This window comes from Onychomys torridus, chromosome 13 (genome assembly GCF_903995425.1).
Source record: "Onychomys torridus chromosome 13, mOncTor1.1, whole genome shotgun sequence".
NCBI classification, from domain to species: domain Eukaryota; kingdom Metazoa; phylum Chordata; class Mammalia; order Rodentia; family Cricetidae; genus Onychomys; species Onychomys torridus.
In genome coordinates, this window is record NC_050455.1 from 2,409,411 (window position 1) to 2,436,147 (window position 26,737).

The 26,737-nt window shown below is 40.8% G+C and overlaps 1 protein-coding gene across 2 annotated transcripts in view; it reads left to right on the forward strand.

Moving 5' to 3' along the window:
• Rbbp8 (RB binding protein 8, endonuclease) overlaps window positions 1-20,635 on the forward strand; it is a 78,773-nt gene extending 58,138 nt beyond the window's left edge. For both annotated transcript variants that reach the window (XM_036205179.1, XM_036205180.1), the window contains 5 exons: window positions 4,347-4,472; window positions 9,768-9,837; window positions 14,816-14,912; window positions 18,669-18,810; window positions 20,392-20,635. In XM_036205179.1, coding sequence (XP_036061072.1) covers window positions 4,347-4,472; window positions 9,768-9,837; window positions 14,816-14,912; window positions 18,669-18,810; window positions 20,392-20,489 — 533 coding nt within the window. In that variant the 3' untranslated portion in view covers window positions 20,490-20,635. The remainder of the gene's footprint in view (window positions 1-4,346; window positions 4,473-9,767; window positions 9,838-14,815; window positions 14,913-18,668; window positions 18,811-20,391) is intronic.
• Window positions 20,636-26,737: the final 6,102 nt, after the last annotated feature.

The window sequence follows — 26,737 nt, forward strand, 5'->3', positions numbered from 1 at the left end:
CCAACAACTCAACTGGATGTAATTAATTCTTGGCAGGCACTGGAGGTTTCGCTTCGTGGCATAAGATGTCTGTTTGAGGCAGTGACTCCTCCATTATTTGGTGATTCCATTTAGATTCCGTTCATATTCTTGTGTATTTAAGAAGCTTCGACAGTAACAAGGTTCCATATGCCCCTTATATGGCCCTTAGTGTTATTCTCATACACTCTTCTCTTCCTGACCCCTGTCTCTCCATGACAATATGTTCTATTTCCCTTTCCTTGGGAGAGCCTCTCCTCCCTGCTAGTGCCTTTTAACCTAACCCCTGGTTATAGGACTGTAGCATGCATATCAAAGGCCTCGTATTAGCTAACATCTCCATAGAAGAGAAAACAGAATATTTGTGTTTGCGGGTCTGAGTTACCTTACTCTAGAGAAGCAGTTCTCAACTTGTGGTTCACAACCCCTTTGGGGTCAAACAACTCTTTTATAGGAGTCGCATATCAGATATTTACATACAGTTCATAACAGTAGCAAAATTACAGTTACAGAGTAGGAATGAAATAATTTTATAGTTGGGGTCAGCACAACATGAGGAAATGTATTAAAGGGTCTCAGCATTAAGAGGGTTGAGAACCGCTGCTCTAGATGATGGTTTTGTAGCTCCATCCATTTACCTGCACTTTTCATAATTCCATTTTTTAAGAACTGAGTAATATTCCGTTGTACTAACTTTCATTATCCATTTATTTTAAGTTAGTTTATTTACTCTTCTCTCTGTAATGGTAGGGGTGGTTTGGTGGCTAGTCTTGAACTTGCAGTCTTTTCTGTTTCAGCCTCCTAAGTTCTGTCATTATAGGCTTGGATCACCATCCCAACTCCAGCTCTGTTAATGTTATATTCTTCCTTAGGAAAGTTCAGTTTGGTTATTTCAGAAGAAATGCTTTAGCCATAATAACCCTACTTCAGGAATTCCAGTTTGCTTTCAGGAGTCAGCAAGGTCTACCCAGTAGCCAGTTTGTAAATAAAGTTTTATTGGAACATGGCTTCCTTTGTTGTATGCATTACCTGTGATTGATTGTTCTGTGCAAGGGCACAGTTGGTTAGTCAGTAGAGACTTTGTGGCCCTGTAGACCTAAAATATTTGCTATCTAGTCTTTTTTGGAAAAATGTTTGCTTATCTCTCTGGTGTAGACCATTTTTATTATATAGTGTATATATACTTTTAGACTTACAATTATTTCTGAAGCAATTTGATATAGAAGTTTTGGTATAGATTTATACATTATTGCTAAGAAAAGGAAATATATATAATGAGTTAATCTGTCATATTCTGCCTCTACCAAAAAGAGGTCTTAGTCAAATCAGGAGCATCTACCTACCCCTTTGTAGTAAGAAGAATTTATTCTTTGCTAAAACCTTGATTTTCCAGAAGACAAGGTGACATCTAGGCCTGTTGGGCACACAGCATAAAGAGTTAGGACACTCACCACCACTTTGTACGGAAGAGTCAAGACCCGCACAGGAAGAGACAGTACCAAATGCAAAGGGCTTGCTCAGTGGTCATATGTCATAAGCTGTGAGGACTCCATCTGTGTGTGCATTCTGCGGTCTACCTACTTAGGCTAAAAAATGAAACATCCAACCCTTTTATTAAGTTTATTTTATTTTATTTTTTTATTTTTATTTTTTGGTTTTTCAAAACAAGGTTTCTCTGTGTAGTTTTAGTGCCTATTCTGGATCTCGCTCTGTAGACCAGGCTGGCCTCAAACTCACAGAGATCTGCCAGGCTCTGCCTCCCTCTCCCTGAGTGCTGGGATTAAAGGGGTGCACCACCGCTACCCAGCTTTATTTTATTTTTATGTGTGTTTTGCCTACATATGTATGTATGTGTACCACGTGTATGCTTGGTGCCCATGGAGATCAGAAGATCCCCTGAAAGTGGAGTTGTGAACCACCATGTGAGTGCTGGGAAATGAACCTAGGTCCCCTGCAAGAGAGTGCTCTTTACCACTGAAACATCGAGTCTTAATAAGTTCTTTTGAATCACATTCTTTCTTAGTGTCCTAACTGCATTAAGATAGAAAATTCCAGTAGTGAATAGCAAATAGTATCACCAACCAGATGGCTGTCAACTTCATATTGCAAGAACAGTATTTGTAATAGTCGGTCTGTTGAAGCTGTACTTGAGGGGAGGAAAGTAAACCTCTTTAATACAGAAGTGAAGTACACCAATAAAACTCTCAACTGTGGCTAATATCTTTGTACCCCTATTGTGCATTAGACCTACCAGATGCTATGATAGAAATATCAGATAGTATGTATTGCCTTTGTACAAGTATTTCTTACTCAAAAGTTAGACCAGTTAGTTGGCACCTTAGCTCTCTAACAAGTATACAGAGTGTTTGGGGTGTGTGACATCACTTAAAGATTATTTATAAGTTTGCTCCTCGGGGAAAAAGAACAAATATGTAATCATTTAGTAAATATCAAAAATCTAGGACTGGAATAAATAGAACAAAAATACCCCATGGAATTTACATTTTAATGAGGAAGAAGCTAGTGAATATATAATATGATAATGTAATATAATGATGGAATGTAAATGTAGAAATTAATCAAGGTAAGAGTTCTCCAGATTAAAGATTAAGAACTGCCAGGTGGTGGTGGCACACACCTTTGATCCCAGCACTTGGGAGACAGGGGCAGAAGGATCTCTGTGAGTTCGAGGCCAGCCTGGTCTTACAAAGCAAGTTCCAGGACAGTTAGAGCTGTTACACAGAGAAACCCTGTCTCAAAAAAAAAAAAAAAAAGGAAGCAGAGAAAAAAAGACCATGGTAGTTATTTATCCTGAACAGTTTTAGCTGGCTCTGGTCTGAATCTGTATCTGAATTGACTATACAATGGGTAATGTAGTTAAATTTGTGAAAATGAATTCAGCATGTTGATATAGTAGATAGGGTGTGAATCCATTGTTTCCATCCATTTTGAGTTACCAAGCACTAACAGTGATTTTTAAAACAGAATAACTATTTGCTGCTTCATTAGAAAAATAGGAAAGCAAGTAAAATTTTATACAGAGTTTAATGTGTGCTATTTATATACCTGTTTATATTTAGCATTTTTCATTATATATTATGGTATATTTTTTAGTCCTCACAGTTTCTTTGATAAGAATTTTTTTTAAAGATTTATTTATGTATCCAGTGTTCTGTCTGCATATATGCCTGCAGGCCAGAAGAGGGCACCAGATCTCATTACAGATGGTTGTGAGCCACCATGTGGTTGCTGGGAATTGAACTCAGGACCTTTGGAAGGGCAGCCAGTGCTCTTAACCTCTGAGCCATCTCTCCAGTCCCAAGAATTGTTTTGATTTTTGTGAGTTATACATGAGCTAATAGAAGGGGAAAGTCTTTGACATATGTAAGAGATCCAGTTTTATGAAAACAACAAAAACTAGCTTTATCATCATAGGATAACACTTGAAGTCTCCACATAAAGCTTTTATAACTGAACAGTAACTACTGGGACTTAGGAGTTTATTACCTCATGTGCCCCTTGTGAGGATTAAGTTACATGGAAAGAACCTGACTTAAAGGTCTCTAAATACTTAATTACATATATTGTAGTATATTAGCTACTTTTACTCACTGAGTTCTGCTCTTTTAATATTACAATTTACAACTAAATTCTTTGAATCATCGTTTTTTGTTTGTTTGTTTTTCCAGAGCTGAGGACCGAACCCAGGGCCTTGCACTTGCTAGGTTTTTTTGTTTTGTTTTGTTTTGTTTTTTTTGGTTTTTCAAGACAGGGTGTGTCTGTGTAGCTTTGTGCCTTTCCTGGAACTCGCTTTGGGGAGACCAGGCTGGCCTCGAACTCACAGAGCTCTACTTGCCTCTGCTTTCCAAGTGCTGGGATTAAAGGCATGCACCACCACCGCTCAGCCTTTTGAATCATCTTTTTAGCATGTCTATAGATGCCTCCAACTCACTCCGTATTCAATAAAACAATCTTTTTAAAAATAACTGAAGTCGATATTATACTTGCGTTTTTTAAAGTGTCATTAAATACTCTGTTACACGTATCAAGGTTTGTTACCTACTCTCTTGACAAGTGTCAAGAAACTAACAATCTTAAAGTCACTTTTTACATGTGTACAGCGCTTCTCTATTCCCATTTATTGAAAAGAGCAATCTTGAAGGTGAAACCAACAATCCACTGTAAAAATCTTTTCTAAAATAAGTGCTCTCAAAGACCTTATTTATTACATTACTCTATAGTTGTTACTATTACTGTATAAGTTCACAGTGGGCTTCACGGAAGGCCAAAGCTTGCTTTGCTGCTAAGCCAGTGCCTTTTTTAAATAGATGGAGACATAAAGATGAATGATAGCTTAGAAGAAATGTTTGACCAGACAACACATGAAGAATATGAATCCTTCCCCCAAGGACCAGATGAGGAAGAATTGTCTGCTGCGGCAAAGAAACCAAACAGTAAGTCTGTTTTCTCTGTAACTGTATCGTTTCCATTATACTGGGTTTACCAAGCCATCAAGCTAATTAGAGAGCTAATTAGAGAATTGATTGGAAATATTAACAAAAGTTTCGTGTTTCTTATGTAAATTTATTTTTCAGACATTTTTTAAAATTTTATATGTATGGCTGTTTTGCCTACGTGTCTGTGTCTGTGTGTGTCTGTGTCTGTGTACCACATATGTACCTTGTGCTCACAGATGCCAGATGAGAGCATTGGATCCCCGGGAACTGGAATTACAGAAGGTTGTGAACCACCATGCTGGTGCTGGGAACCAAACCTACGTCCTCTGGAAGAGCAGCCAGTGCTCTTAACCACTCGAGCCGTCTCTCCCAGTTACTGTTTTACTTGAAATAATTTCAAACTAAGGACATATTCCAAAAAAGAAGTTGAGTGCTCACTTGTACCTTCCACTGAGCACCTCTTTATGCAAGCTTTGTATATAACTGAACTATTTATTAGAACTAAGAAATTAATTTTGGTTCAGTTGTATAAATTTCTTTATATACATACATATATATAAACTTCTTTATATATATATATGTAAGTATGTAAAAACAAGTTTATATAAAAATGTGAGAAAGTTTAATTTTATAATTGTTAATTTCATCAATAATTCACAGAAAATTTAGACCCATATTCTGCTGTGAGCACTTTGTCTTCTCAGAGGACATATTACTATACTTAGTGTCTGTACAGTGGGATAGCACAGGGCAGAGGACATATTACTATACTTAGTGTCTGTACAGTGGGATAGCACAGGGCAGAGGACATATTACTGTACTTAGTGTCTGTACAGTGGGATAGCACAGGGCAGAGGACATATTACTATACTTAGTGTCTGTACAGTGGGATAGCACAGGGCAGAGGACATATTACTATACTTAGTGTCTGTACAGTGGGATAGCACAGGGCAGAGGACATATTACTATACTTAGTGTCTGTACAGTGGGATAGCACAGGGCAGAGGACATATTACTATACTTAGTGTCTGTACAGTGGGATAGCACAGGGCAGAGGACATATTAATATACTTAGTGTCTGTACAGTGGGATAGCACAGGGCAGAGGACATATTACTATACTTAGTGTCTGTACAGTGGGATAGCACAGGGCAGAGGACATATTACTGTACTTAGTGTCTGTACAGTGGGATAGCACAGGGCAGAGGACATATTACTGTACTTAGTGTCTGTACAATGGGATAGCACAGGGCAGAGGACATATTACTATACTTCTGTACAGTGGGATAGCACAGGGCAGGGGACATATTACTATACTTAGTGTCTGTACAGTGGGATAGCACAGGGCAGAGGACATATTACTATACTTAGTGTCTGTACAGTGGGATAGCACAGGGCAGAGGACATATTACTATACTTAGTGTCTGTACAGTGGGATAGCACAGGGCAGAGGACATATTACTATACTTAGTGTCTGTACAGTGGGATAGCACAGGGCAGAGGACATATTACTATACTTAGTGTCTGTACAGTGGGATAGCACAGGGCAGAGGACATATTACTATACTTAGTGTCTGTACAGTGGGATAGCACAGGGCAGAGGACATATTAATATACTTAGTGTCTGTACAGTGGGATAGCACAGGGCAGAGGACATATTACTATACTTAGTGTCTGTACAGTGGGATAGCACAGGGCAGAGGACATATTACTATACTTAGTGTCTGTACAGTGGGATAGCACAGGGCAGAGGACATATTACTATACTTAGTGTCTGTACAGTGGGATAGCACAGGGCAGAGGACATATTACTATACTTAGTGTCTGTACAGTGGGATAGCACAGGGCAGAGGACATACTTACTATACTTAGTGTCTGTACAGTGGGATAGCACAGGGCAGAGAAAATACTTACTATACTTAGTGTCTGTACAGTGGGATAGCACAGGGCAGAGGACATATTAATATACTTAGTGTCTGTACAGTGGGATAGCACAGGGCAGAGGACATATTACTGTACTTAGTGTCTGTACAGTGGGATAGCACAGGGCAGAGGACATATTAATATACTTAGTGTCTGTACAGTGTGATAGCACAGGGCAGAGGACATACTTAATATACTTAGTGTTCTGAACAGTAGGATAGCACAGGGTACTCCATCTACTTGGAACTCTTAAGAAGATAATTGCAATTTCAAGGTAAAATTCTTGCTATGCATCACATTTAAACACTGGCAGAGTCTTCCTAAGACTTTTTGCCCCTTCACAAAGCATTTTTGCTCACAGCTTTTATAGTCATTACTGAAAAGTAATGCAAATCTGTATTTCTTTTGATTTGTAATGAATCCCAGTCCTACACTTGTGAATAATTGTTAGATACCTTTGTGTTTTATCAGTTTAAACTATTAATGTCTAAGCCAAGTTCCAAGTATTTCCTACCAGCAACCACAGGCATAAATTTTAACTTTTAATTTTCACCAAAGTTCTAACTGATTTTCCTTCATGGGAAAAAGTAAGTTTGGGGAACAATATCGAAAGCTCATTCTGATAGCTTTTATTTGCTAGACATTCGAGTGGGTCTGTTAGTAAGCAGTTAGTGTATGTAGACTTTTAAGCAAGAAGATAACTTGAGGACAGGAAGTTAACAGGAAGTAGGCATTCCATAAAGCCATGACACTGAGTAAGATCACCAAGGTATTGAAAATAAGTAGGGCAGGTTTCCAGCCTCTGGGATGTAGCAGCTTATGGTTTTGGTTGTGAGTCTAGCCTTTCATAGCTGAGTCAGCTCTCCAGCCCAAGAGTCTTAAAGAGAGCAGAGGTGACCCAGTCAGATGGCTCAGTGGGTAAAGGCATCTATTGCCAAACCTGACTACTGAGTTCAGTCCTTGGGATCTACATGGTAGAAGGAGAGAACCAAGTCCTCCACGGTCCTTGTGGCACCACAGACATTTTTGCACACACATGGACATTAAATGAGGAAATACAATAAAAAATACAGAAGGAGGAGAGGGAATGAGAGAAAAAGCACAGATTAGCAAAAGCAGCAAAGGAAACGGATATGATGCTCTGGAAACAAGGTAGGAAAGAAATAGTTTTTGCTATTCTGGAAACCAAGGGGAAATGTTTTGTCTACTCATTGTACTCCTCTTCCTGGAATCCTTTGTGGCAATCTTTGTACGTGTTTAGACCCAGATACATGAACTTACAAATGTTTGTTTTTCTTTTCTCTTTTTTTTTTTTTTTGACTCTACAGACAAGCTTTTTCTGTGTAGCCTTGGCTGTCCTGGAATTCAATATGGCTGTCCTAAACCAGTCTAGCTTCAAACTCCGAGACCCACCTGCCTCTGCCTCTCTAGTGCTGGGATTAAAGTCATGTACCACCAATTGCCTGATAAATTTTTGTTTTTCTATACCAGTTTTTTATGTTCTCCTGACACTCCAGGTTTCATTATCTGTCCAGTACCCATCTACCCAGTGGTTAAAAGCAGAAATGTGAGAATCAATTTTTACATAGTTCACTTTTTTTTATTATCAATCAAAATTAAATGCCATATATTATTTGTAGACATCATTATTTTGTGACAGACACAAGTTACAACAACAAAACTCCATGAGAGTCAAATTCCTAACACTGTCAGAATAAATCACAGAAGCATAAAAATTAAAACCTTAATGAAAATAGATAGGAATTACTTGCTCTGGCAGTAGTGGCTTGTCTACCATGTGGATGCTATCTAAAAAGAGTCTCCCTTACCTAGGAGGACACACAAAGCTGGTTTCAGAATGAGATTTAGCCCAAGAACCACAGGTTGGAATGGGAAGTGGGGTTCGTATTTGACTTGATTTTCCACCTCACTTCCATGCCTCGTCTGATGCCTTGGAGGTACTGTGCAAAGGGTACTTTACATTGCTCTTTTCTCTCTGTCCCTATTTTACCTATGCTGTGCATACCTCCTGTATTTTCTACAGAATATCAGAATGACCTTATTTTAAATACAAGTTGGATTTTATTATGGTTTTGAAAAGATACTGAAGCTGGGCGGAGGTGGCGCACGCCTTTAATCCCAGCACTCGGGAGGCAGAGGCAGGCGGATCTCTGTGAGTTCGAGGCCAGCCTGGACTACAGAGCATTTCCAGAACAGCCAGGGATGCTATACAGAGAAACTCTGTCTTAAAAAACGAGAGGGGGGGAGATAATTGAATAACCAATAAGTACATGAAAAAAGTGTCCAATATTATTGGGTGTCAGGTGTTAAATTCACATTCCCTGGAGGGATTAAAAACACTGACAACCAAAATATTAGAAAAGGGGAGGGTGGGGCCTCACACTGGTGGCAGGGGTTAACAAAGAAAGGAGGAAAAGCAGTGTTTCATACAGACTTGAACACACACCTGTCACCGCACTGGACTCAGGTGTGTGCATATGTCCTGAGATAAACGAAGATGCAGAGAAGTGTGCTTCTTTGTCCATAGGGTTAGGAGTCAGCACCGGGAATAGTTGTAATAGTGCTGTCTGAGGTCACTGAAACTGAAAACAGCCTCATCTCCACCAGCAAGGAAACACATCAAAGCAACATAGGTAACACCCCAGCTTGCTAAGCAGGGAAATAAAAGTGATCAAAAGCACACTGTAATCTTTTCTTACTGTGTAACTCTAAAACACGCTCTTTGGTGAAAGAAGTCAAGTTGGTGTTAAGCAGTTGGGTGGAAGAAAAACACGAGAACACCCCTGTACACGAGAAACAAAGGAATAATAGCAAAGTTTGAAGTGACAGAAATTTTTCAATTTTGTCATCAATTTTCTGATAAAATTCTTTAATCTCTATTTCTAATCATAACCTATCTTAAAGATACATTACACAAATTAATAGGGCAAATAAGTGAGATATACTAAAAAATGTTTATTGATATCTCCTGCCAAGTAATAACAGACATCTAGATCCTTCTGTTAATCTTAGTACTTCATGTGCCAGGTGTGGGGGCACACGCCTTCAGTCCCAACACTGGGAGTCAGAGGTCAGTGGATCTCTTGAGTTTAAGGCCACTGTCTCAAAATAAATTAATCAATCAACTAAATACTTTCTGAAATTTAGTTTTTAGTTTAGTGACTCTGAGGTAAGATAATCATCACCTTTAATGTAGATGAAAAATAAAATGGTAATGAATTGCTCACCAGAATGCAAGTATGAAAATCCATATGAAAGGAAGTTTGGTACATCCTATAGTTTTTTTCCTAAGCAAATCGATTATTTCTTATCAAGTTCTACAGCTTGTGAAATCTTGTTTTGTTTACAGTACATGGTGATCAACAAGATAAAGTCAAGCAGAAAGCATTCGTGGGGCCGTATTTTCAAGAGAAAGAGAGGTGAGTGGTCGCAGTATCACCCATGCATTGGAGGGACAGCAGAGCCGTCTTTGCCAATCTGTAAGGTATCTAATTATTGCTTTGATAAAAAACAAAATAATTTACAAGGAGACTGAAGCCATCCAAAGCTACCTAGTTTAAAAAGAAGAAGATAAGCTGGGCAGTGATGGCGCACACCTTTAACCCCAGCACTCGGGAGGCAGAGCCAGGCGGAACTCTGTGAGTTCGAGGCCAGCCTGGGCTACCAAGTGAGTTCCAGGAAAGGCGCAAAGCTACACAGAGAAACCTTGTCCCAGTGGGTAGAATCCTTGCCTAACAGACAGGAGTACCTAAGTTCATGAAAGTCAGTCATGGAGTGCATGTTATTTACCCCAGCACTGGCCAGTGGAGACAGGTGGGTCCTGGGGACCTGCTGGCCAGCCAGTCTAACAGAAACAGGTCAGTTAGAGACCCTGTCTCAAAAAATGAGGATGCTCTATTAGGTGAGTAGGGAAGAGGGCTACTTGGATATGATCAAAATATATTGTATGTAATTCTCAAAGAAATAATAAACAGTAGGGGTGCAGTTGAAGGCATCCTGATGTCCACCTTTGACCTCTACATATGCCCTCATGGGCAGGCATACTCAAATATACAGGTCTGCACCCACACCAACACACACAGTGACCTTGACTTTACAATTGTAAAGAGGCTCACATTAGAGCACGGCTCACATAAGAGCACGGCTCACATTAGAGCACGGCTCACATTAGAGCACGGCTCACATTAGAGCACGGCTCACATTAGAGCACGGCTCACATTAGAGAGCATGTCTCACATTAGAGCATGTCTCACATTAGAGCACGGCTCACATTAGAGCACGGCTCACATTAGAGCATGTCTCACATAGAGCACGGCTCACATTAGAGCACGGCTCACATAAGAGCACGGCTCACATTAGAGCACGGCTCACATTAGAGCATGTCTCACATAGAGCACGGCTCACATTAGAGCACGGCTCACATTAGAGCACGGCTCACATAGAGCACGGCTCACATAGAGCACGGCTCACATTAGAGCACGGCTCACATAGAGCATGTCTCACATAGAGCACGGCTCACATTAGAGCACGGCTCACATTAGAGCACGGCTCACATTAGAGCACGGCTCACATAGAGCATGTCTCACATAGAGCATGTCTCACATAGAGCACGGCTCACATTAGAGCACGGCTCACATAGAGCACGGCTCACATAGAGCACGGCTCACATTAGAGCACGGCTCACATTAGAGCACGGCTCACATAGAGGGTTACTAGCGTCGCTCACTTTTAAATAGCGGCTAGGGTTTCTTTGCTTTATTGTAACAAACGCTAGACTTTTAGTCCATTTTATTTTGAACTTTGGAAATTTGAACTATGTTCTCAACCTTTGAAACAATAAATTTCTGCTTAATTTTGAACTTAAAGACTACTTTCTGCCTTTTTCACAAAGACTATAAATTCTGTTAACTTTCAGTTATGTTCTATATGTTGTTGTTTTAAATAAATTTAGGGGGGCTGGAGAGATGGCTCAGCAGCTGAGAGCACTGACTACTCTTAAAGAGGACCCTGGTTCAATTCCCAGCACCTTCATGGCAGCTCACAACTGTAACTCCAGCTCCAGAGGATCCAGCACCCTCACACAGACATATATGCAGGCAAAGCACCAATGCACATAAAATAAAAATAAATAAGTTATTAACTAAATAAGGACCTAATACTTATTCTTAAAAAAATATGCTTTTTTTCTTTATGAAGTTCTCAAAATGAGTCACTTCCTAAGTTATTCTTTTTTAATTACATGTATTTTATATTATTGGGGAGGGCATGAGCATGCCACAGTTGCTGTATGGGAATGAGAGGACATCTTGGAGGAGTAGTAGGTTCCTTCCTGCTGTGCAGGTTCCAGAGGTCAAACTCAGGTCAGGTTTGGTAGCAGGTGTCTTCACCTGCCGGGCCATCTCATAACCCAAAATACAGTTACTCTCCAGCTTTCTTTTCTGTTGAGAAAACTTTAGCAATCCAAAGGGCAAATTTTTTTTGGAGCTGAGGATCGAACTCAGGGCCTTGCGCTTGCTAGGCAAGTGCTCTACCACTGAGCTAAATCCCCAACCCCAAAGGGCAAAATTTTAATTAATTATTTTTTAAGGGCAGGATCTCACTGTGTAATTCTGACTGGCCTCAAACTCACTTAGGTAGATCAAGCTAGTCTGAAACTCACAGAAATCTGTCTGCCTCTGTCTTCTGAGTGTTGAGATTAAAGGCCCAACCACCACACCTGGCCCAAAAGGAATTTTTATTGATTCCTATTCTCTAAAAGCACTAAGTTGACATTTTGTCATTAAATGTTTAATTATTTTCCTTTATTTGCCACTTTCCCAAAGAAATGGTACCCTAGAATCCCAAATGTAAGTAGGCAATTTTTTATGAAGTGTTACCATAGGCTCATGAATTTAACCATCTGATGTGTTTACGTCCATTGCATTTGACTTCTGTATAGTAGCTGTCCCTCCTATCCACACAATACATTTAAGGTCTCTGGTGCTGCCGACTTCCTAACGTACAACATTTCATCCTTCACCTAGGAAAGTTCTCACCCCATTGAAAACAAGTATTTGATAGCATTTTCCTCACATCCACATTGTCAGCATCGCTATTCTTGTGCTTGGGAAGCATTATTAAATAAATAGGGTGACTTGAACACCAGCATTCCAGTAGTGCTGGGGGCCAGTCTGATAGCGGAAATGACTGCAAGTGGGTAGCAGATACAGATCAGATACACTGGATAGAGGGTCACTCACATCTGGGGCAAAAAGGAACATGATGATGCAGGATTCCATCCTACTACATGCAGAGAACGTCATACATTTAAAACTTTCACATCATTTATCCCTGCAAGTGTCCATGTCATAGTTTTAGACCTGGGCAGCACAGCAGGACGTGAGGCTGCAAATGAGGGCCCACTGCAGACACTGTCCATCTTCCCTGGTAGAGCAATTCAGGACCCACTGCACACACTGTCCATCCCCCCCTGGTAGAGCAGTTCAGGACCCACTGCAGACACTGTCCATCTTCCCTGGTAGAGCAGTTCCCTGACATGGACAGCTTCCTTGGTAGAAGGTGTTCTTAGCTAGGGCTGGAGAGCCGGCTCAGCAGTTGAGAGTGCTTACCACCCTTCCACAGGATCTGATGCGGTTCCCAGCAACCACATCAGGTGGCTCACAATCGCCTGGAACCACAGCTCCAGGAGATCCAACCCCTCTAGTGGCCTACGAGACACACGCGTGCGTGCATGCCTGCAAGTGATAACATTATATCGCCTTTTTCTGTTTTAGTAGTTTTCATTCAATTGTACATCCTGGTAATGGGTTGAGTTGTAAATGATGCTTGTCTTCTTTCCTAGCCATTGTGTGTCTTACTGCGGCCTGTCCTCTAGCACTGAACACTTGTTTTAGTCACCATGACGCTAGCACACCTAATGACACAATGAATAAATAGCTTTGTTCTGCGTCTTTGAGACAATCTGTATTGTAAATGTTTCTTAATAGAGATTCACTAATTTTAAAATATGAGTAGTTTTATTTCTGAAGCTATTGGCTAGCTAAGGAAACAGGAAGTGGATAAAGTTAGAAGGGTGGTAAAGGTCTCTGTGATCTTGTGCTTCTCCTACTGAGAGTTCTAGAAAACCCTGGTGTGCTCACTGCTTGTCTCTCCCACTGCTGTGACAAGTACCTGGCAAAAGCCATGAGGACCTCCAGAGCTAAGACCTGTTCCGTCGTGGTGGGGGTCACAGCAGCAGGCGCATGGGGCACTTGTCAGACTGTACCACAGTCAGGAAGGACAGGGCGTAGCTCTCTCCTTTCTACACTGTCTGGGCCCCCAGCCCATGGAACGGTATCCCCCACAGTTAAGGTGGGTCTTTCACCTCAACTCATCAACACTCAAGGCTTGCCCAGAGGCAACCTAATTTAGATAGTCCTTCATAGGTGTGCATAGAGACTGTCAACTAAGTGACTCTAGATTCTGTCAAGTCAACAGTAGTGCACATCAGATCCAGTCAGGGACACAAAGCTTACCAACCTTTTACATGATGCTTGCTTTGAGTCTGCTGTGGATGCCAGTCTTCTCATGAATTCCTTGCTACATGTACTATGCTTAGAGGAAAGGATTTGGCAAAAAATAAGCCGAGAATCCATAAATTCTTTGAAAAAATATCGTAGAGCAGTATGTTTTATTCACACTTTCATGCTGTCCCTTTTTTTAATTCATGCATTACTCTAGAGTTGAGAGTTTTTAAAGTTAGAACACAGAAGGGGCCTGTTACTCAGTATAGCTGGAAATGGAGCAGTTACCATTTGTTTTGAAGAAAAATGCTTTCCAATTAAAGGAATATGAGATTCAAATACTCAGAGTAGTTGTGTCCCCAAGAAAAATCATTTTAAAGCCATCTTCTATGTTTCAGAGTATTTGAGTTCACTGAGAGTGTTTCTATTAGAAACAACATATATGTGCAATTTTGTAATTCTTCATGTAGTTGTCTTCTAGAAAGTTAGATTTAAATTTGTATGTATATATGCAAATCATTAAACTAAGAAGGGAACCATTAAGAGGAGAGTCTTAAGAGAAGGGGTAGGGAGGAGAAAGAGTGGGTCACCTCTGACAGGAGAACAGAGGGGCAGTTGACAGACAAGGGGCAAGAGGAGGGAGGAGAGAACAGAGAAGAAGTGATGCATGAGGTGACACAGTGAAGCACTCTGTGCTGACTGCTTGCCTGTAGTAGGCCTTTCACAGATATTTGAAAAGAATCCTTTGTTTTCCTGATACACAGAGGAACATCTCGAGTGAGTGTTTGGGGATCATTTCTCTTCTCTTCTGAGTTCTTACAGTTTTAATTCAGATTTTTAAACCAAAAATCATTCTATAGCAAATAGGTTAACTTTATATTCCTTTTCCTTCCAGAGAAAGTAGCATACAGAATTTTCCTCATATTGAGGTAGTTCGGAAAAAAGAAGAGAGAAGAAAATTGCTTGGACACACATGTAAGGAATGTGAAATTGTAAGTACTAATGTAAATACTTCTTTTGAACTATGATTTATACATCATAAGTGCGTGATTTAAAAATACAGATCATAGTTATATTCCAAAATCTTGTTTGATCCAGTAATGATAGAAGGAATAATATGAATAAATGAAAGTGAATCCCCCAGCTTGTCTTAGATTGAGTCTGAGGCCTAACCCTAATTCTCTTTAAATGCATTTATTTATTTAATGTGGAGTGGGATGTAGTGCAGATCCTAATTGGTCTTAATAATAAAAACTTGGAGCCAGATGTAGGGGTAAATACTGGAAGATCAGAGAAAAAACAAGCCACAGCCACCTCTTGGTATTTTGAGACAGGGTTTCTCTCTGTAGCTTTGCGCCTTTCCTGGAACTCACTCTGTAGCCCAGGCTGGCCTTGAACTCACAGAAATCCACCTGGCTCTACCTCCCGAGTGCTGGGATTAAAGGCATGCGCCACCACCGCCTGGCCACAGCCACCTCTTACCTCTCCAATTCCTCAGCCTGAAAGGACTGAGCTCCTGTCTCCTCCCGCCTTATATTCCTTTCTCTGCCCAGCCATATCACTTCCTGTCTCCACCTCCCTAGTGCTGGGATTAAAGGTGTGTGTGCCTCCCAAGTGCTGGGAGCAAAGGCAATAGATCCCAAGTGCTAGGTTTAAAGGTGTGAGCCACTACTGCCTGGCTTCTGTGGTTAACTAGTGGCTAGCTGCACACTCTGATGTCTAGGCAAGCTTTATTTGCTAGAGCACAAATAAACTATCCCCCACAGTGGGGCACATGAGTGCCACAGTGAGGATGTGGGATCAGGGGATCACTTGTGGGAGTTGGTTCTCTCTTTCCACCATGTGGGTCCCTGGGACTAAACGGTTGTTGGGCTTGGTGAGCAACAATAACCTGCTGAGCCATCTTGTAGGTACCCTAACCCTAATTCCTAATGACTGTCTTAAGACATCATGTGCCATTTTTCCTTCTTTTCTTTTTAGGGTGGGCTTCTCTGTGTAGCTTTGGAGCCTGTCCTGGAACTCGATTTGTAGCCCAGGCTAGCCTCGAACTCACAGAGATCTGCCTCCTGAGTGCTGGGATTAAAGGCGTGCACCACCACTGCCCAGCCATTTTTCTTTTCTGTAGTTACTTGCAAATGCTGCTGTACGTATACCATTAGGGGAAATTGATCTTCAGTTGGAAACTTTAACATTTTTTCTTTTCACTATCAGGAAATAAGATATACCCATAACTTTTTAAAAAATCAATACCACTATGCGCCCCATTTTTCTCTGACATACTTTGCATCACAAAATGTGAAAAATAAGTTTCCCTTTCTCTTAGAACACTTACTTTTTTTTCCCTCTTGGCTGCCTTATGCTGAAGAAGTGAGTACTAATTATCTGATTAATAAGCTGTCCTGGACAGGTTGTTGTTTTATCTTAAAGCGTGCTGTTTTTATTTTTTGTCCCACAGTAGTTGTCAAATGCCCTCTTCAACATCTAACTTTCTCATTTAGATTTTCTTATTAACTATGATCTCATAGCCAAAACACTTTAAAGTGGCGTGGAGTCATTAATTGATTACAGTAAGCACTTGGTAAAAATACACTCCTAATCAACAGAAATGTAAACTGGGGGACCTTGTTTTGAAAAACAATTTGGCAATCGTGGTTGTTTCTATGGTTGTGATAAAACATGATGAAAAGCAGCTTGGGGGAAGGGTTTGTTTAGCCTACACTTTTTTTTTTTAATTTTAAATATATTTATTAATTTTTTTCATTTTACATACCAACCCCAGTTCCCCCTCCCTCCCCTTCTCCCGCCTCCTCACCTCCCTCCCACTCTACCCCCATCCACTCCTCAGAGTGTGTGAGGCCTCCCATGGTAGTCAACAGAGTCTTAGCCTACACTTCTGTGTCATACAGTCCATCATGGAAAGGAGTCAGGGCAGTTTCCTGGAGGCAGGAGCTGAAGCAGAGACCATGGAGGGTGCTGCTCACTGGCTTGCTTCCATGACTTGCTCAGCCTGCTGTCTTACAGAACCCAGTCAGGACCACCATTTCAGAGATGACACCACCACCAGTGTGTGAGGAGGCCCTCACCCATTGATCAGTAATTGAGAAAGTGCCTACAGCTGGATCTCATGGAAGCATTTCCTCAGCTGAGGCTTCTTCCTCTCTGATGACTCTAGCTTGTTTGTTTCTTTTTTTTTTTTTTTTTAAGATTTATTTATTATGTCTACAACATTCTGTCTGCATGTACACTTGCACGCCAGAAGAGGGCGCCAGATCTCATTACAGATAAAGGTTGTGAGCCACCATGTGGTTGCTGGGAATTGAACTCAGGACCTCTGAAAGAACACCCAGTGCTCTTAACCAATGAGCCATCTCTCCAGCCCTCTAGCTTGTTCAAGCTGATACACAAACCAGATCGTATAATAACCCCTTGTCAACTGCTGCATAACCACATCCATTATTATTCATCCCCAAGATCTTACATTAAAACATAAATAATTTTAAAAGTCCAAATCTTTTCAAAGTCTGGCACAATGGGCATTAGTCATCAATCAAAACAATGCCCCACAGATTTGCCTACAGGCAGTCTGATGGAGACATTTCCACAGTGGAGATTCCTCTTCCCATATGAACTCTTATCAATCTACCTCATGTCATTGATAAAACACTAACCAGCACATCAGTACAAGTAAAAGCACTTAAATAAAGTTTCCATAGCACAGACATGTTGGTCTGCTTTCCTTCTCAGTAGTCAGTTCCTTCCCTGCTGTCCAGTCGTTGAACATTTTGTTTATGTAGTTCTGCTAGTTGTTTACTGTAAAAGAGGTTTTTAAATGGTAAAAATAAATAAATAAGGTACGTCTCCGTATACTTACATGTAAGCTGCAGATTACATGTAAGTTCATCCCAAAGTCTATCCCAAATATATGGTAAAGAGTGTGGTCACAACCCCAATTGTCACATGTGTAAAACAAATGTGTTTTCTACATTCGATTCCCATGCTTCAGGACTCAGGCCTTATATGTCTGGGGTTGGTTTTTTGTTTTGTTCTGTTTTGTTTTTCTAATTCTCTTTTGAAGAGAAGATTCTAGTTACTCACTATGCTTTTTGCACATATCAATAACTTACCTTTCAGCAAATCCCACAGATTCTACTTTCAGAAAATTCCCCCTTTATATTCACTTACTATGTCCACTGCCAACCCCCAGTACAACCCAGACACCATTTTACCCTGGACCGTTGAAGTACTCTACCTTTCTTGATATGCTTCACCTTTTAGAACGTGGGCAAAAAGACAGTCCTCAGGCATGCTCACCTCCGTGTTCCCCTTTGTTTTTGTTCTTAGCTCTTATTAAACATGATGATGGTCTTCTGTGGTTTTTCCTAATGACCTTTTAGAATAGAAATTAAATCATGCCAGTACCTCTCAATGTCTTCTCAGCTTACCCAGGATAGCTCAGTGTTAGTGTGCCAGAGTCAGCGATTGTTAGTGCTAGCCTCTGTTAATAAGGGAAGGCTGTGTGGATCACATTGTGTGTGACACAAGCCCCTTTTCTCATTTATGAATCAGGCATTTCAGAGTATCAGCACTGTTTTATTATCATTATTAGTGTTATTAATTACTACATCATCAGTATTATCTCCTTAGAATGTTTAATTTAAATAAGTAGCTTTTTAGCTTCTAGTTTATAATCAGCAAACATAATGCTCTGTTTATAATTCCCAGTGAAAGCATTTACCTGTTGTTGTTAGTACTATGCAGATATGCCCCCTGAAGAAAGAGAAAAGAAGTTGGCTTCCTGCTCCCGACACCGATTTCGCTACATTCCACCCAGCACACCAGAGAATTTCTGGGAAGTTGGTTTTCCTTCTACTCAGACATGTCTGGAAAGGGGTAGGATTTCAGTGTTTTAGATTTTTTTTTAAATACTGTATAGACCTAAGTCTGAATATTAGCCATTTCTCTATAACTCTTTCTCTTGTGCTGCTTATGCAGCATCAAGTGAACTCCTCCTGCGTAGGAAGGTCTTCCGGCTGTTGTGTTAATTTACTTGGGTGTTGACACTGCTTATAATCTATCTCCCTAATGTGACTTGTGCCTTATTAGCTTTGTCATTCAGATTTCAGGGAGCAGTTTCGGCCTGTCAAGACAACTTTTAAGTAAATAACCTTACAGAGGTTAGTGTTGACATGCAGCCAGTTCCTTCAGATTTGGCATTATCATTTAATATGCATCATCAAAGCTAGTTTTTAACGTTTCAAGTAGTGATTTTTGTTCCTCACCGTCTCCAGTAGCACAGTGCTAAAAAATATGGGTACACTGAGTTTTCATGAAAAAGGATGCATTTTCTGAGATGTGACTGGCAAGTATAATAATGTTCAGATTATAATTTGACTAAATAGTCTATGGCATTTAATTAATTTGTAGCCTTTTGGTCTTAGGCCTATACTTTAAGTTAAAATATCTAAAACTTTTACCCAGAGAAAGATATAACAGTGAGTAAATATCAAATGATAAGATGACACAGTTGGAGATAACTCTTAACTCTAGTTAGAGTTTCCATTCAGCTTTCTCCTTTTACATAATTTTCAAGCTCATTTAAGGTCTAGTTGTGATTCACAACAAGAGGTCCTCCTCACTTTCAGAGACGCTTCATATATTTAACTGCAAGAAAAACACAGTCATTGACATCATTTCTCCTGGTCATTGCATAGAATCAGATAAGCTGCCTACACTGGATGTTTGCTCTACTAGCCTGGCCCAGAGCACAGTTCTCCATTGAAAATTACATGATTAGAGATTCCTTGGGAGGATCTGAATGGTATGGAGAATGTAGAGCCATCTCACCCAGTGGAATAGCTACCACAAAAGACTTTGGGGGCAATCACTGGAATTTATGATAATGTAGAGTTTGGGGTTTAACAGTGTGGCCCCATGTACAAACCTATGGAGAAACTCCTGAGAACTCTGGCACTGAGTTAGACAGAGCTTGGGCATGGCTCTCATACTCTTCAGTTTTGTGAACTTGAGCAAGTGGTTTGTTTCCTACAGCTTTCCACCCTCCTCCGGGAAGAGTGTGGTAGAAGGGCTTGGATGAGTGTGAGAGCTGTCCAAGGTGGTAGATACAGAGCATTTTATCAGTGCTTGATGTTCTTTTTCTCTTGGTATAAATGAGGACACTTTGGTGCTAAGAGTAAAATCGTTCACCAGCATCACAAAGCTAAAAATCAGAAGTACTTAGGCATTAAACAAGTTAAATATGTAATGGATATGTACTGAAAAAAAAAATGCTGTTGTTTTTGTTTGGGTGGAGTTTTTATGTTTTAAGATAGGGTCTCATGAAGGCTAGACTGGCTTTGAACTCCTGATCCTCCTGCCTTTACTTCCCAAGGAGAGATAGCCACCATGCTCATCTGTGCTGAAAGAAATGCATGTAGATATTATCCTGTCCTAAATTCATATTTTGTTTTTCAGGTTATATAAAGGAAGATCTCGATCTTTGCCCTCGTCCCAAAAGACGGCAGCCTTACACTGCAGTGTTTTCTCCAAAAGGCAAGGAACAGAGGACCTAGATGTTGGAGCAAAAGCAGAGCAGAAGACTTTTTTTTTTTTCATGTTAGCTATTTATAGTTAAAGTTGTAATAAACATTGATCTTTGGTTTTTTGATCTTCTATAAATTGTTTATAAATGAATTTTTATTAAAAATGTTTAAAGTAACATTTACCTACCATACAAATAACCATTTAAAATGTGATGTGTTTATGTTGTTGTTTTGTTTTTGTGCCTTCAGGCAGTAAGGCACTCTAACTTAAGGATTATTTACTTCTGTCTTAGTTAGGGCTCTGTTGCTGTGAAGAGACAGCATGACTGTGGCATCTCTTATAATGGAAAACATTTCATTGGGGCTGGCTTACAGTTTCAGTGATTTAGTCCATTATCACCATGGTGGGAAGCGTGGTGGTGTATAGGCAGACATGGTGTTAGAGGACGTGAGAGTTCTACATCCGGATCAGCAGGCGGCAGGAAATGAATGCCACACTAGACCTGGTTTGAGCATTTGAGACCTCAGAGGCTGCCCCCTAGTGACACACTCCCTCCAACAAGGCCACATGTCCTAATGGTGCCATACCCTAATAAGCCACCAGAGGCCATTTCAAACCACCATAACTTAATTACAACTTTTGAAGTATGGTCGCAGTGGCCTATAATTTGTTCCTTACAGATCTTACTGTTTCCTCTGATGTGTACATGTAGAAGTATTCTGGTAATTTCTGTGGGTTTTCAGTTTGCCATTAACCTTCTGTAGATCGTAGCCATTTTTGACACTCAAGTGTTTCTTTTTGAAAGGATGGGAGCTAAGTTTTCAGTGTCCTTGAACTGTCCACGTCTTGTCTTCTGTGCAGTTAAAGTAAGGTGCACCCCGGTAAAGTCCTCAGTGTTACCACACATACCAGTAGACCAAGTTAATCACATCAGTCCAGTCCTTTTCACCAGATTTTGCTTTAGTAGTTTTCAAGCCGAATTTGTTGGATGCATCTTTGCCTGTGTGTTCAAATGCATTGTCTAATTTTGCTGGACTGACTGATGTTACGAAGTAACTTGTAGTTTGGCCTCAGAGCCTTTTAGTGACTGTGTATTCCTCTGGGTCTGATGGTGTTGAGTGAACTGGGTACATTCTGTGCCTCCTGTTTTAATAGCGCTGGTCTACCTGTGTCCTTTTCTACATGGTCCTTTAACCTGAATCTTGCCAGTATTTGATGTAGACCACCATACAAAAGACTGAAGAGAATACACTGGTAAGATCTAAGTAACATCCTACAGGAAATCTTCTCAGAGTTGTGAAAATCCTCTTCCTCAGCCAAGTCTTCCTTCATGATAACCAAGGTTCCTGGTCTCATACGGGAATGTACTGATACACTGTTTGGCCATCGACTTTTCCATCACCACAGTAGTTTCTGTTCATCACCTTTCCTTCAGTAATTATTTACCCTGTGTCTGGTGGCTTTGGGGGTGTGGGTGTGGGTGGTGGGTGGGTGGGTAGGTGTGTGTGTGGGTGTGTGTTTTGTTTTGGTGGTTTTCTGTATCAAGAGCTAACCATCTTTTTGGTGGCTATATTCTAAGACGTGTGCTCGTCACAGGATTTTCTCCTTTAATTCTTAAATAACCTGTGAACTTAATAGTAATGTTAAATTATGACAAGTAGATCCCTCAGACAGCAGATTAAATAAACAAATGACTGGCTTTTCCCTCCTACCTTAAAAAAAAATCTAGAAATCATCAGTAAGAGGCTGCTTGTAGTTCTATAACCCAATACATACACACACACACACACACACACACACACACACACACACACACACACACACACACACACGACCATATCTTTTCTGACCTGCTGCTCTTCCAAACTCTGTGTTATACTTACCTTTGTGGCTGTAAAAAAGCTATGCAGTATCTAGAATCATGTTTATGTTCTGTGTGAAAAGAAAAAAAGCACATACTATTCGTTTTGTCTCCTTTAAAAAGTTTTACAGGCTTGGGTGTGGTTATCCATACCTTTAATCCCAGCAGGGAGTTAGAGGCAAGAGGAGGCCGACCAGCCTGGTCTACACAGCAAGTTCCAGAACAGCCAGGACTACTCAGGAAGACCCTGTCTCAACCACAGATAAATCAATCAGAAATGTTTTACAGAAAGTAGCCAGAACTCACGTACACGTAGGAGCCCACGGCTGCCCCTTTCCAGCAGCAGGGCTCATGCCCACAGCCTAGGGGTCTGAGGGACCTCTGCATTTAGACAGGCTGCCACAGAGTGTAGTAGTCGCCTCCCGTAGATTCAGCTTCTTAAAGGGTGGTTGCCCATGGAATGATAGTGTGGCAGTCGTCTAACCCATTAGTAATTAAATTGTGTAAATTGTATCACCCCGTGTACATGGATGAGCTGATGCCACTATGTCTGTTAGCCAGCCCTATCCCGAAGTAATGCAATAAACACTTTTAAAATCACTTGAGCTAAAAGGCACTTTAATGCAAGTAGAAGCTTATGGCACAGCGCACTCTGACTTTTAAAAGATAATGTTTAGGGTTGGAGAGATGGCTGAGTGTTCAAGAGCACTCACTGCTCTTGCAGAAGACTCACTCAGGTTTGGTTCCAGCACTCATAGCATCCAGTTCCAGGGAATTTGACACCCTCTGCTGGCCTGCTTAGGCGCCAGGCGGGCACGTGGTGCACTAAATACAGTCAAAGCACTCTTACATATAATAAGATAATGTGTGGAGGACTGGAGAGAGAACTCGGCAGTTAACAGTGCTCTTCCAGAGGACCTAGGTTCAGTTCCCAGCACCCACATGGCGGTCCACAACCATCTGTAACTAGTTCCAGGGGATCTGAATCCTGGCCTCTGGGAGTACCAAGCACTCACACAGTACACAGACATGCAAGCACCTGTACACTTCCTTTTTAAAGATAATGTATAGAATTGGGCTTCATATATTTGTAAATAATTTATGACTAACAAATGTTAGGTGGTGTTTATAAATATGTCACTATATATTGTTCTGTGTAATTTCAGTTGCATAGAGGTTTTATAAAGTTGAACTGACAGATGCTGGAAATGTGCAGAACTATAGACCATCACTTAACATTTGTGTAACTCCTGCCTTTGATAAACAGATATTCTGATTAAGCCTTTTGAAACATTAAGCCTTTTGAAACATAAGATTTTCTACAGCAACTGTTTAAATGAGTTAATTAGTAGGAGTACCTCAATGTATGTAGAGCATAATGTTATGATGGCAGTGTGTGAAACAATATTTTTTAAAACCACTTAAGAAGTGAAAAAACTTTTTCAAAGTCCATCTGGGCAGGTTGCTGCTTGAGAGGTCTATTAGTAACTCAGTCTAAACTATTGTCAGCACACAGGGCATTCTTAGATATTAAACCATAAAGACTGCAAAGGTTCTTCTTAAGATTGCCTTATAATATAGAACTTTCAGTTATAAAAATATTACATAAACCAAAGGACACAGCTGTAATGATGGCACGGGAGGCCCTGGCTGGCTGGGCCATGGTGTCCTGCAGGTGATGGAAACATGTCAGGCAGATGCTTGTGGCATGAGGACACTTGCTCAGACCCCAGGCACTGCATCCACGTGGAAATGAGTTTAGATAGATAAGATAGGATAGAAAGAAGGGGGTAGGAGACGAGGGTGCACACATTATGGCAGGAAAGGGAGGAAGAAGGGAGGAGTTTTTCCTTAAAAGAGGCTTTTACGTCAGGATGTGGGGTGGCCCTGGGGGGTGGATCAGAACACTAACATTCCGCTGTTTTGATTAATATAAAAAGGTGAGTTATTGATAGCAAGTGGAGGGGGTAATGAGGGTGCCAAATTCTCAGAACTGCTTCACACTGAGGGGGGAAGTTGGGAGTCTGGGTCACACACATGGCAGGAGGAATTAAGTAAAGAAGCATAGTTGACTCTCATTGTGGAGATCTAAGGCGTCTGTTCCTTGAGTTGCTAGGAGAACAAAATAGATTGTTACCATTGGCCTCATAAGCAGGGCTAGCCATGGGGAGAGTGATAACTAGAAAGGATGGATGGAGAAGTGCCCTGGTTGTACAGAAGAGAAGGGTGAATGGGTGAGACATGAGGATGAATATGCCCTTCATTGGGAAGTCTTGGAAAACCAAGTTGCTGGGCAGGTGCCCGCCTGAACCTGGAGAGGTGGTACCGGCGTGAACTGAGGGATGACGTGTTCTGTAGGAGTGCAGGAGCCACCACATCTGCCATTCCTCTGGAGGTGGGGTGCATCCGTCCCAGTAGGTGTCCTCAGTGCTGGTGCAAGGTCCGGCATACTTGAAGGACCCCTTGGCCCAGACAGGAGGAGGAAAACTGCAAAATATGCTTGGAAATGGGTGAGGTCAAAATGGGCTATGGAGACTGTTAAGTTTTTAATCAGACCAGATTTCTTGATGCAGAGCAGAACTTTTCCCAGGAACATGCAGGTATCTGTAAGACAGCTGGAATAGATCCATAGAAATTTAAGGACTCTTAAGAAATATTTGTAGTCAACGCTGTATCAGAACTGCATTCGTCAATATTAAAACTTTGAATCTCCAGAGTTATATCTGGAACTAGTCTACTCTGTACCATGAAGTCTGTGAATGAGGCATACCTTTCTGTAATTTTAACAGGAAACTTGTTAATGAGCTATCAAGGTGTTCATAGTCTCTTAGTCATCAAACACTGTCAGATCTGAGAAGGGCAAATTTAAGAAGTGAGACAGCTTTCCAGCTACCTAGGCAGCAATCCCAAGCAATCTCTCCATGGTCATTGTGGGAAGAAGCCCCAAAGGCAGTACTTGTTCAGCTGCTAAGCCCAGAAGATCTGACAGATTTTTTTGTGGAGGAGGAATTTGGGGAGACTGACCCACCTTGACTTTGCAGTATGGGGCAATTGATCCTCTGTTGTTCTACTTATTCAGTCTGGACAGGATCTTAGCTTTTCACTGTGTGGCCGACCTTGCCATAAGCTTCCAGATGGAAGTTCTTCTGCGGCCATCTATCTTCTTGGAGAAGATGCAGGATGCTGCCAGGAGCTGACATGTCTCTCTATCGTAAAAAGCTTTTATATTAAATGTCATATTCTCAGATCTCTAAAGGTGGTTGAGGACTGAGGGAACAAAATATGTTAGATGTTTTTAAATTAACTTTGCAAGCATATATAAATTAAATCTGGGTATACAGGTTTCCCAGTTAGTTACAGCTTAGTGAAGTTAGCAAGGACAGGGATGCTTTCATTCTTAAGTCTGAATAGACCTTGAGTAAGGAGAGACATTTTTTAAGCCATTGGAAGTGATATCTGAATCTATTACCATTTTTAAGGCCCTATAGTTGTAGTACTGATCTTTAATTACAGCCAGATTATAATCCTGAATGATTTATATAGAAATAATTTCTCAAGGTTATATAATATCTCTTGTTCTGCATATAGAAGGTAAAGTGTCTTACTGCAATATTGGGTCCAGTTTCTTGGTATATCAGTGGGCATTAAGTAGCCATTTGGTCCCCTGTGCCAGGGGTTCCATCTTTAACTTAGCTCTTTAGCCTGTCCTGAGAACAGGGAACATAGGACGATGTATTCTCCTCCATAACTGAAATGGGGTGTAGATAGTCAGAGGGCCCAGGAAAGTCAAAAGACTGGTCAAAGGTAAGGAGGGAACCCAGACAGTGGGGTATTTATTAGATACATGTGGTCATCTGACCTAGCTGTAGAGATGGAACAATTAATTATGTGTGGCTGGACTGGTCCACATCACATAGACAAGAGTCTCTGCTGGCATCCATAGTTGTAAAAGTGCTGCAGGTCGTGGTCCACAACCTGTATCCCCAGATTTCATTTATATGTGCCACTTTAGTGTGTCTGCCAGCCTGCTGAAATAGACTAGAGAGAGACAGGAGCTAAAATACATGAATTTATTTGGAACCTTGTGGCCCATGGTCTTAGTGATTGGGAAAGGGAGACCCTCAGGAACAGACATGTGAGGAAACTCATTTATCTGGAGCTCATTAGACCTCTGTGAAGTGGGTCCAAAGGCTTCTTTTGATCTTTCAGGCTTATATGAATTTTTATTTTATAAAAGGACATAAAAGTGTTAGATACATTAGTATTATCAATTAATACTGAAATCCAAGTCATAGAAAAGCAGGTAATGAGTATCTAGGCTCGTACCAGAGTCCTAGCAAAATTACAGATTTGAGTTTAAAAAGTATGTGCAATTTTTATTTAGAGAGAGCCAGGTACAGATTGGACAGAGATGTC